Source organism: Pleurodeles waltl, chromosome 9 (genome assembly GCF_031143425.1).
Source record: "Pleurodeles waltl isolate 20211129_DDA chromosome 9, aPleWal1.hap1.20221129, whole genome shotgun sequence".
Lineage (NCBI taxonomy): Eukaryota > Metazoa > Chordata > Amphibia > Caudata > Salamandridae > Pleurodeles > Pleurodeles waltl.
The window spans coordinates 613,295,663-613,308,513 of record NC_090448.1 but is presented as its reverse complement, the minus strand read 5'-3'; the positions used below and the strand labels follow the sequence as shown (position 1 = coordinate 613,308,513).

Sequence of the window (12,851 nt, the reverse complement as noted above, 5' to 3'; positions counted from 1 at the left end):
CAAAGGGCCAGACGGACCTGCTTGACATCCACCCGGCGCCATGGAAGTAAAAATGTTAAACATGGCGTTCAAGAACGCCGCAGGATCCGTTCCCGGAGTCGGGAAAGCCGGGTATTGTTGCTGCACCGGCACCGGCATAGACGCCGAAGAAGGGCCAGGTAACTCCTGGCTAGGAGAACCCTCTGGCGAGGCTCGACCTCGAACACCGACCCGGGTGACGTCGGGGTCGTAAGAGGTAGAGGGGTGACGGTCGGGCTAATCTCCCACGTCGGACGGCGCCGAGCTGATGGAGAAGCCGATCTCAATCTGGACCGTCCCTTGCTCGATCGGCGCCGGGAACCGTGATGGCACCGAGAGTCACCATGGTGATGATGAGATCTCGAGGATCTTGAAGAGGACTCCCTCCGATGACGCCTCTCCTTCTTTTTCTTGGACCGAGCCAAGAACAATTTTGCCTCCCTCTCTTTAAGTGCCTTAGGATTCATGCGCTGGCAGGAGCCGCATGACTCGACCTCATGGTCGGAGCTAAGGCACCAGAGGCAATTCTCATGGGGATCGGTAACAGACATCCGACCCCCGCACTGGTTACATGGTTTAAAGCCAGATTTCCTTGGCTGCGACATTGTAACCGTCGTTCGAAACAGTAGCTCCCTGTGAGCCTCGAAGAAATAACCGTTACTCGGAGGCACGGAAAAAAGGGAACTGACGTCTGCACGTCGACGAGGGCTTCTTATTGCCTGAATGACATCATACGGCGTCGCGCGGAGTCGGGCGATTGTGACGTCATCGTCGACGTGCAGAGCTAGAAGACATTTGCGTCGAGGCTGGCGCAAGGGGAGAATTCTTTTGGTGAGGAATCCACAGGTAGGTGTATCCATCAGAAATGCGGCTTAAGTCCCTCGTAGGAGGAATCAATAATTATCCCTATCTATAAGAAAGGTGATCGGAACCTGCCCGCATGTTATCGCCCAATTTCATTGATTGATACAACATTGAAGTTATTGGGCCGGGTAATTTTGGGGAAATAAGAGTCCTCGTGGATAAGATTAATTTTTTTTAGCCAGTACAGTATGGTTTCCAATCAGGTTTAGAACTGTAGAGCAGGCACTAAACCTTACTCTTATTTTTGGTAAATATGTGACGGCCAGGAGAGGTGTACCGCACACGGCTTTCATGGATCTCTCCTGTGCCTTTGATTTGGAAGACCGGGACATATATCGTGGGGTTTGATGGAGCAGGCAGGTATAGATACCCCATTACTAAATCTTCTAAGGCAGTTACACCAGGATTCCTCCACCAGAGTGTGTTGCACGCGGTTTGGGGATTGTACACCCCCATACTAGGGTGGTAAGGGGAGTCAGGCAGGGTTGTATACTTGACCCCTTCTTTTTTGCATTTAATATTAATTCCCTGGATACAGTTTTAAGTAGGTGCACTGAGGACGTTCCTAGGATGGGAAATCAGCCAGTATCAGTACTATTATATGCAAATGATGAAGTCCTTTTGGCGCGCACAATGAATGGTCAGCAAAATCCTTTGGAAGGTTTTAATAATTTTATGCTAGGGCTCAAGCTTAAGGCTAATCATCAAAAGTATTTTGTAATGTCATGCGGCCAAAAGATGTGACGTCTTAGACTTTTTATATGGGAGGGAGACCTATTGTAACCACCTTAACCTTTAATTATTTATGCATTTTATTTGAGTCAAACGGGAGTGCAGAGCAGGTGTCTCCAACCAGGCAATCGCCAGCTACAGGTAGGGTACCTTGAAGACACCTTCAGAGTAGCTCACATCCTTCAGTTCAGTTTAAATGAGCACGGGGTCACATTTCCCTTTTAAAGTTAAGGGAAGGCTGTGTTTATTTTACAATATTACTTTTAGGCGCAGATAGCAGGGTCAGATGTATGACCAGAAGTGAGGAACTGATTTAAATCTTATCTTAAAGTCCTTGTCTAATACCCTGAGAACAAAATTATGTTTCTGAATGCTTTTAAACAGGAGAAAATTAAAATGAAGTGTTAAATGAATGATTCAGTTAACTTTTCATTTTAATTGTCTCCCATTTCAAAGTGTCACATTTACAAACAGCAGGCCTCTTACTCACAGTGGCCAGTAGATACTGGCTATATTTACAGCTGTAAAGTAGATTTTTCTTCTGCGTAATCTAAAGTGAAGAAAAATGTTTATATTAAATAGAGTCAATTAGGTCTTAATATTTTGTGAAGCATGTTTCTTCACTTTAAATTCCTCTCATTTAAATAAATGGCTGTATTTTTCTGTTGTAAATGTGGCACTCTGTCTTCAGGCCAATGAGTACAAAATGCCTGATGTTTGTAAATGCAACACTGACATTTTTAAAGTTCAGAAAAATATTCCTAATTATAAATATTTTTGCAGAACATTATTATGCACTTTAAAATTCTCCCATTAAAAAAAGGCTGTATGTTTGAGTTATACATATAACAGTTCCACATATGGGGAAGGGTATGTCCTGTGCCACTAGTAAATATGACACAGGCTTTCGCCTATTCACATGTATCCCATTAATACACACAGAAGACCACGCTCTCAATGGCACACGTCAGCCCTGTCATAGCGCACAAAGTTAAAAAGTATTTTGTTCAAACCATAGTTTCTGCCTGTATTGACATTAGACTTAGTGAGTTGGGCGGGGAGCATCTAGTAACACTCCACAAGTGCCTTGGCCTTCAGTAGCTCACAGTGATTTTCACTGTTCAGAATCATCTCTCACTACAGAAAAAGGTTGGAGACCCCTGGCTCAGGGAGAGCAAAAAATGGTGGTGGGGGGGGGGGGGGGGGGGTCTTCGAGAGGCCTATATTTAGGTTTGCAAAAATACTAGGACAAAAACTGGTGCAGGAGATGATTCAGCTTTATAAAAGAGTACATGCCTAGCAGTAGGAACGTATGACGCCTGAGTTTGGGGTATACAGCTGTGGGGAAACTCCAGGCCACTGAAAATAGTTTTTTGTGCAGACTGGCAGAAATTCCTAGGGTTACTGCGAGCTTTATTGTTCATAACAAATTAGGGATGGGTTTTAGCGAATATAGTAAAAAAAGCTGGCACCTTTACTTTTGTGGCTAAAAATATTGTGCACCCCTCAAGCCCACTTTTCTAGTAGAGTACTGGTTGACTGTTTACGATTGGATAATATGAACTCAATTCAATGGATGGCTTTTGTAAAACGTACCTTTTAAAATTTAGGTTGTAGATCTCTTTTTGATAACCCTGAAAATATTCTTGCTATCCTTAACGCGAAACTAATAATACTTTATAATTCAGCTAGGGAACAATCTAGGTTGGTGAGTGTTTTAGACATGCCTACAGTTATGAGATATATGCAGATTTGCATAATATCTAGTGTGGAGTCACATTTGTTGTGGATAGTGAAACCAGAACACAGATTTTGTTCAACCAGATTAAGGCTGAATATAGTCCATCATTAAGTGGCTTTTCCGGTCTGTGGTACTTGACACGCATCTCTACCTCAATGCCCCCTGTGTGTGGCAAACTTAACAATCCACTTTTCACTTTATGCTATTTTGCACACTATATGCCTCTCCAAGGTTGAGATTTTTTGTGTCACATTTTGTTTCACAAATATTTAACATACAAAGAGGGGTTGGTTTACATGCAATCTATGTCTTATTTTGATGTATGCACTGCAGTCCTCAGTTATATAATTGCTGCTATTACCATAAGAAAAAGTCTATGCACTGTAACGTTTGAATACTGTCTTACTCCCGGGAGGCGGGAGCCCCTGTTCTATTAAACATTTAGTTTTAAATGCTGATTTATATGTCTAAATGAGTTTTGTTTTTAGGATATTTTATTGATAGATTGTCGTGAAAAGGTTTTAATAAATGACTGGTTTAACTTTCGTCCAAATAAATTCTGCTTTGATTTGATTAAAATCAACAGAGCACCAGGGGTTAGTGTTGCAATTCAAGACTCTTTTGGCACACTACAATGTTAATCTTTTGGGACTACTGAAATTTTTATTAGAAATTTTCTGAGACTCTGGAAAAGAAAATTGGTTACTTACCTGTAACTATTGTTCTCCAGTACTGGTATCTTTCATAGATTCACATGCTTTAATCATCCCCATCAAGGTGGGAGTCCTTCTGGACCTTTTAATATAGCAGTAGGTGGACTACCTTAGGCCTTAATGGCAATGGACAATCACTGTGATAGACTATCTGTGTGTTTTCTTTTTTTTAAATAACCCAACTTGAACTACAGCCAATCAGGTGACTCTAGAACACTCCCAACAGAGGCTGATTCCCTCAGTTTCTAGTATGAGTGTGAAGTAAGTAGCTGCATGTTTGAGGGGAGCCTCTAAGGGGAGGAGGTGGGTCACATGTGAATCTATGAAAAATACCAATACCAAAACCATAGTTACAGTTATGTAACCAAAATACTATTATTAATTATTGAAACAATGATAACCATAACAAAGAATAATTATAATAATAACAAATAACAATTATTAATAATAACAAATACTATTAATACTAATAACAATAACAATACTCACGTTCTTATAACACATATATTTAGTGGAAGGTGGGAAAAAATAGAGGCTCACCTTAGTGGAACAGATGTCTTAACACTGCTTGCCCGACATCCGTATCCGTTTTTTAGGCTTCATTAAGGCAATAATGCTTCGTAAACAAGTGCCTCCTGGACCACATTGCTGTGGGGCTGATACACTGTAAAGGCACTGCAGCAATAAAAGCTGCCAATGTGGCCACAGCTATGGTGGAATGGGCTTCAACTTTGCTCTCTAAGGGCTTCCTAGCTTGAGAATGACAGAACTGTATAGTCAACACAATCAATCTAGTGATGATCTGTTTTGATACGGAATAACCTTTCTTTACATCTCCATAGGCTACAAACAGTCTGTTTTCCGTATTTGATGGGTTCTTTGTACATAGAATTTCAGACATCTCTTAACATCTCGAGAAAGTAGAACCTTCTCCATGGCTGTTTGCAGATTTGGAAAGAAGGTTCGCAGGACCACTGGCTCATTTAGATGGAAGTCGGATGGAACTTTCTGTATATACTTAGGATTTGTTCGAAGTATAACACTGTTTGCCATAAAATGAAGAAAAGGGTAAACGCCTTGATGTCACTTACCCTCTTGGCTGATGTGAGAGACACTAAAAGTGATGTTTTCCAAATAAGGTATTTTACCTCAGATTTGTGAATGGGCTCAAATGGTGGCTTCCTGAGGTGTCCTAAAACTATTTAGGAACCATGTTGGTGGAGGTTTTTGAACAGGAGGGAATGCTCTAAAAAGACCTTTGAGGAATTGCTTTACAATAAGGAAGGAGCATTCTGAGAACGTCTGAACCTGGAAATTGCCACCAAATGTACTCTGATTGATAAAAAAGAAAGTCCAGATTTAGCTAGGTGGAGCAAATAAGGGAGTATCTGCTCCAGAAGCAATGTAAGAGGGTGGATTCCACAAGTAGAAGCACTTCCCATTAAACATATAGATTGTATTGGTAGTATCCACCCCTGGCTTTTGCTAGTATCTCTCTGCTGTCTGGTGGGGTGATTTTATTTGGAGAATTCAATGAATCCAGGAACCAGGCAGATAAGTGTAAAGATGATGGGTCCGGATGTCTGACTTGGCCCTGGTTCATGGTCAGTAAGGCTGGAGTCTGAGTTGAACATGCGGTCGTTCCGAGTACAGAAAAAGTTCTGTGAACCAGAACTGTCCGGGCTATTTGGGTGCTGTGCGGAGGAGGCGGTGGCGCCATCCTGTTTTTATCTTGCTGAGCACCCTGGGGATCAACAGAATCAGGGTAAAAGCAAAGGCATAAATTCCTGACCATCTCATCAAAAAGGCAGTTCCTCACAATCCTTTTTGGGGATGCCAGCTTGTGTAATATGGGCATTTCTTGTTTTTGTTTGTGACGAAAAGATCAAAATTCGGCCTGCCCCATCATTGGAAGAGTTCACTAAGAATCTGATGGTCCAGTTCCCACTTGTGATACGGGATGATTGTTCTGCTTAACAAGTCTGCCAAGAGGTTGGACTGTTTCTGAACCTGCTTTTAGAAAAATTTGATTTTCCAGGACCCACTTCCATATGCGCCGAGCTTAATGTGATAGCGCTAATGATCTTGTTCCTCCCAGTTTGTTCAGGTAGAACATTTTGGTGGTGGTGTTTTTTCTTATGACGACTGTTGCCTTCTGTATTTTGGGTAAGAAGGCTCCGAGTGGGAGCTCGATCGTCTTTAACTGTAGCTGGCTGATGTGAAGCTTCTTGTCTGTTTGACCCCAGTTGCCGCTTACTTGCAAATCTTGAAGGTGGGCACCCCAACCTTCAAGGGAAGCATCTGTGGTTAGGATAAAATTTGGGGTCTGCTGCAGATATTAAAACCCCTTGGACAGATGTGACTGTTTTGTCCACGAAGACATGGCTGTTTTTATTTCTGAAGTTATCTGAATGCGATCCTCGAAGAAGCCATTCACCTGGAGCCACTGTTTGTTTAGCTGTTCTTTAAGTAGACGAATACGCAGTCGACAATTCTAGACAAGCGCACTGCATGAAGAAACCATTCCCATGAACAAATTGTAGGTCCATACTGAAAAACTTTTTTGTAGTGAGTTTGTGAGCCATCTGACAGATTGTTTGCTGCCTTTCCTGGGATGAAAATGTTTTGTATGGTATCAAGACGTGCCCCCAAGAAAGTTAGTCTTTTTGTGTGATGGATATGCAACTTTTGATATTTGATTGTGAGGCCCAGATTTTCAAACACTGAGGCGAATGAATGTGTGTTGTACCACCTGATGGTGCATTGATGCCTTTATGTGCCAATCATCCACGTATGGTAACACTTGAATTCCTAGCTGTCATAGATGAGCTGCTATTGCAGCTAGCATCTTGGTAAAAATTATGGGGGCTGACTTTAGCCCAAATGGCAGGACCATGAATTGGAGATGTGTACCAGCTACCAAGAAGCAGAGAAATTTGTGATGATTTTGATGTACTAGGGTATGAAAATATACATCTCGGAGATCTAGAGAGGTCATGTGATCTCCAGCATTCAAGAGGTGTTGAATGTCTTGAAGTGTAACCATGCAAAATGTTTGTTTCTTCAGCGACTTGTTTGAAACTCGCAAATCTGGAATGGGATGCCAATCTCCCTAAGGTTTTTGCACTAGAAACAGACAGGAGTAAAACCCCCAGCCTTTTTGAAGAGGTGGAACAACCTCCAAAGCTCCTTTTTGTAGCATGGTGGATATTTCTTTGAGGGGTTGCTTTAAACATGGAGGCGGTGGTCCTGATGGAGAGGTGTTTGGAGGCTTCTGGAGGAACTCCAAAGGGTGCCCTTTGGATACTATATCTAATACCCACTTGTCTGATGTTATCACTGACCACTGTGTGAAGTGGTTTGTTAGGCGACCTCCAATTTTGGTTATGGGAGAGGTATCAACGTGTGGTCACTGCGTTCTACCTCTTTTCCTGACATGGGTATGAAGCTTCCCTCTTGTGGGGTGATTGTACACTGCTGTGGGTGGTAATCTATACTGCTGTTGTTGCCCATACTGTGGTTGATAGGATGTCTGACCTGATTGAAATTGCGGTCTATATGCCTGGTACCCTCCGCGAAAGGAGTTCGTTTCACTGCCTCTAACTCTTTGGAAGGATTGTTTTCTGTATTTCAATGTGCCCAGAGAGCTTGCTGCATCCGTGTCCACCTTGATGGACTGTAAGGCTTCATCCACATGTTTATCAAAGAGGGACTCCCTGTCATATGACATATCTAGTATTTTGCCCTGTATCTCTGTGTGTAAGGAGGTAGATTTCATTCAACCCTGTCTGCGTAAAACTGTAGCGCCTGTCAGTTGTCTGAATCCCGTTAACGAGATGTCAATGGCACAGTCAATTATTTCTGCTGCTATCCGTTTCCCTTCTTGGAGTATCTTTCTTGCCTCTAGTTCAGAATCTTCAGGTAGGTGGTTGATATATGTAGAAATATCTGACCACATTTGTCAGTCATATCTGCCTAGAATGGCCAAAGAATTTGCTTCTTTAACCGTCATGCTGTGATATTGTGGAGAATTGTTTACCGTTGTTGTCAAGACGATGTCCATCTCTATTCTATCAGGAGATATTGGCGTGGAGGGATTATTTGAGCGCTGTTGTACTGCCTGGAAGACCACAGAATCTGGTTTAGGATGGCCAATCAAACACGTTGGAGAATCTTCTGGGGCTTTATATTTTTTCTCCAAACATGGTATCTGTGCAGGTATTGTAGCTGGGTTCCTCACTGTTTTAAAGCCTTCCTGTCATATGAAATCCACAAATGGGATAGCTCTCAGACATTTAACTGGTTCCTTGGAGTCATAGAGAAAGCAGTATGTTCCTCTAGTAAGAAGAGGTAACTCAAACCATTTTTTTGCTCTCTCCGTTAGATTGTGAAATCCGCCTATATCCTCTGGCGGAGAATCCACCGGCGTTGCGAAAGGTGACGATGGAGTGGGTGTTAAACAGTCGTCCCACTCATTAGGCTGTGTTGCATTATCCAGTATTTCTCCCTCCTCTCTTTCCTCATCTGTAGATTGAAGGTCATCTTGTGGAGGTTGGGCCAAAGGGATAGTTAAATCCAGTTCTGGCAGAACTCTCAGCAGAATTGAGGCAGGAGTTTGAGGTACCTTTTCCAACCTATAAAGGTTGTGTGATAGGCGTGGCAAGAGCGGAGGGTGGAAGTTTTTAATAATAATATGGTAACATATTTTGTAGGTTTGTCACCAAAGACATTGGCATTGTTTGAGGGATTCTCATCAAAATATTCAAATTGAAAAGGCTCTGCTTGGTCTCTCGCAGAGTAGTAGTCATCTTGGTATTGATTGTCATTGTCATCGAAATCCTGACATTTGACATGAAGTTGAGATGGCCTGCTAGCCGCACTAAAGGGGCCTTCGTCTTGAGAATAGTCGTCATCATCGTCATTCAAGAGGTGTTGAGGAAGATATAGCAACACCTTGCTTGGGGAAGTAAGTTCTGGTGATATCACAGATGACTTTTTCTTTAGTGGAATCAAAGAAAGTGGCAGAAATTTGTGGTATTTTCTGTATCAAAATAACTAGAATCAACTTAGCATGCAAAATCAGTAATTCTGATACAGAACTGACAGCGACAGATGTTGATCATTGTGCTGACCAAATGTTAAAATGACAGTTTTTATTGCTTCGATTTTATTGCTGTCTTGTATAATGTATTTTATGTAAATTATAAATCATAAATAATGGTCTTGTTTCCTTTATTCAATGGATTTTTTTAGGTGACAGTAAATTGAATGAAATGAAAAGGACAGGGCTGCAGTGGATCAGCAAGTCTTTGTCATGATGGTATTCATCGGATCTTTTGAAATTGATTTCTTAGTACCCTGGGCTCTAATAATCGGTTTGCAATCGTTTGGAACAAATACGCTCTCACACTGTGGAGAAAAAAAAACTTTCAAAATTAACGACACTGACAATCATATTTTTATGCAGATCTGAGTTAATCTGCTCTGATATGATCTGATCTGATCCGTGTATTGCCGATTTAAAATCAACGGTAGCTAATCCTTTTCAGAAACATGAAAGATGGCCAGAAACTAGCTTTTGATGGCTGAGTCGGTGGTCTGGCACAGGGTTATAGATTGGCCATAGGCAGATTTGTACCAACCACGAACCTGAATCATAATTTCTAACTTTTGTTACAAAATGGTGAGCCAACCAGCTGCTGACAAATCTGTTTTCAGCAAACAGATGAATGTAAACATCAGCAATACATTATTAAATATAAAACTGCATATGTTAATATGCAATTGAAACTCACCTCTCCAGTCACAATATACTTTCCATCTGGTGAGAAAGACAAAGCGCGGAGTGGTTTTCTGAAACAAATACATTATTACTGTAAGGAAATATCAAAAGTTAAACATTCCAAAAATAAATTAGAGGATGGCTCATCTAGGAATACAAAAAGGAAATCCTACTGGAGTACTTAAAAAGTTATACTACTGTAAAATGTGCAACACAACACTGTATTTGTGGCTCATTCCACTTTTAGTGTAAGGCGGGGTTTACCTCTTAAAGTCGATGATGCAGCATTCAAACATTTCCCTCAGCTGCAATTCTTCATGTGTATTATATTTTTCTGCTATCAAATTCTGAAAACTCACACTGTTAACTTATAAAATATTGACTTAGCAAACTTTATTTTATAGATGACATAATATATTTTTTTCATATCTAGAGAGTTGCCCTTTCTTCCTGACCTTCACCTGATCACCCCACGTCCCACCTAACCAAACCACGCAAAGTTCAATTTCGAACTTAAATGTATTCCTAATTGCCATGATGAGTTGAATGTGATGCTTGAAACTCCCACTCGGGCCTCCATGAACGCAGTCACTCTGCCTCACTTCTGCTTAAATAGCGCACCAATGAAACCTTAACCTGAAGAGCTTCTCCGGTACCCAACAAATTAAACCTTCAAATTATCCTTCTCTCTAAGTCGCTAGATCTCCTTTGTATTATTTTTGTAATTCATGAACAAACAAGACTGCTGGTTTTATAGCCACGATTGCTAGTGGTATAAAATACAGTTGCCAACCTAGCCTTACACCTCGTAAGATGCAAGGTTGGATTGCACCTTAGAATCTGGTGGATTCTATTTATTGTCACAAAGTCCATGATTGTTAGCATACACCAGGTGTCAGAGCATACTTGCAAAATATGAAATTCTTTTTCTTTCGCTTTTATATTAGACTTCCCTTTGAAATGGTGCACTAGGCCGAATAGGCATTTGGGGACACGGGTCAGCCAAAACAAAGGGAAATTATAAAATAAAACTATTTCAAGACCGTCTCAAGATTTGAAGACCAGGTTCCCAGATGTATCAAACTTCTACTTTCAATGGCAGCGCGAACTGGGCTAGTAAAAAAGGTGATTTGCCTTAAACATTTATGCAACTTCAGCAATATCCCAATATCAATAAAGCTTTATTTTGCCTCTGAAGTCACCGATGATGAAACTGGTTTGGGCAGGGAAAAAAAGCTAGATTAGCATCACACTGCTGAACTATCTGGGAGGTTTTGAGATCCCAAATGTAGAGTTGTATTACCTGTGTGCTCAAGAGCATTTTGTGCCTCCTACAGGCTCCAACCTCAACTGTACATGGCCCACTGACTGGTTGAGGGCTGCATTGCTTATCCACCCCACTCACTACTTTGATCTGTAAACAAAGTAATTCCCAAATCAGAGGTCAACAAAATGCACTGTGCCACCTAAGCATTAGCAGGCATGCTTAGCAAATATGTTAATGATATTTCAAACTCACAAGGGATTCCGTTGATACTGCGCCCACAATTGGCAATGACCAGCGAAGATAAGTTAATATCACAATTATGCATGTTAGGAATTACTGAATGGGCGATCTCTACAGTGAGGATTTATTCCCCATGGAATGGATGTCTTTAGTAGTAGGCCACACAATCTTAAATAGTTTCCTCTATCATGCCCTTAAAAAAGCTAGCAGGAAACTCACAGCAACATTTACGCCGGAACCCACCATTTTCCAACTTCTTGCAGATATATCCCCCAAAAACTCATAAACAGGGTGATGCCAAGTATGTCCCTCAAAGATGCCACTTCTTCCAGAGATCAACATAATATGGAATTATCTCGAAGATGGCAAGGAAGCACTGGTGCTCACAAACTGGTATATTAACACCAAATAGCAAACTCCTATTGATTCACTTTTGATGCTCCATGGGCTTTACAACTGCACACAGAGATGACTATCAATGGTGTCCACGTCCAGATTCCAGATGTGCACCATGCCGAGGACTGGAAGCTAATTTCCTGCATTCAGCTGAGTCATGCCCCATGATTTATATATTTTGGCAGCAAGCAACTCAATCGGTCTCTCGCATGATTCACACAAACATTAGCAACATGTCCCAAATATTCTTGCTGGGTTGGGTTAATATAATTTCAGATGTGTACCCAAAGTTTAAAGTATTAGCATTACTTACTGCTAAAAAGAGAGGACAAGAAACTGTGGGAGGAGGGGCCGCCCCTGCTCACAAACATGGCTTACGGTGTAATTAACAATTCAAACTGTATATGGAGCCACTTCCAAGAACTGGAAGACCTCTAAAAGACACATGAGCTCCGCTAGGCAAGTACTTTGTCAAACTCACCGTAGCCATTTGGAAATAATGCCAGACAAATCACATTCTGGTATACTTACCACCAAGCAATCAGCTCCTGTATCTAAGTTATAAGGATGCCTAGTGATTGGGTTATCTGGGAGGAATTCTAGGAATATAAAAGTATGAGTACTGCAATGTAGGTATCATATTGTGACCCTGCCTGGAATATGTTCTATTATATTTTACTGTATATCTTATGTATAAGTAATACATAAAATAAAAGAAGGTTCCTTGCTAATACAGAATAAAATCTGCACCTATCAAAGACGGAACGTAATACACTCCAACAGATCAAGTGATGGGAGCAGACAGGAATGCTGTTTTCCAAAGTAATTTTTGAAAGCTTTGCACTTAAGAAGATAATGAAACCTTAGCAGTATTGGCCTGGTGACAAATATTCTACAGGGTAATGCAATTTGGAAAAGATGTCTTGTAAATGTACAATACCTGGAATTATTGAAGATGTGAGTTTGCTTATTCTTTTTTGGGCAGAAAAGGACAATAACGCACCTGAAAAAAAAACAAAAGGCACTTTAATCAAATACAGTTGTCATTCTTCCAGCACAGCTTCTTCACACAATAGAACAGCCATTTTCCTGGTCTCC

At 41.2% G+C, this 12,851-nt stretch overlaps 1 protein-coding gene across 1 annotated transcript in view; it reads right to left on the bottom strand.

Moving 5' to 3' along the window:
* WDR62 (WD repeat domain 62) overlaps positions 1-12,851 on the bottom strand; it is a gene marked incomplete at its 5' end in the record, with an annotated part of 926,258 nt that overhangs the window by 818,322 nt on the left and 95,085 nt on the right. Inside the window, 2 exons of the mRNA XM_069207611.1 lie at positions 9,864-9,921; positions 12,694-12,756. Coding sequence (XP_069063712.1) covers positions 9,864-9,921; positions 12,694-12,756 — 121 coding nt within the window. The remainder of the gene's footprint in view (positions 1-9,863; positions 9,922-12,693; positions 12,757-12,851) is intronic.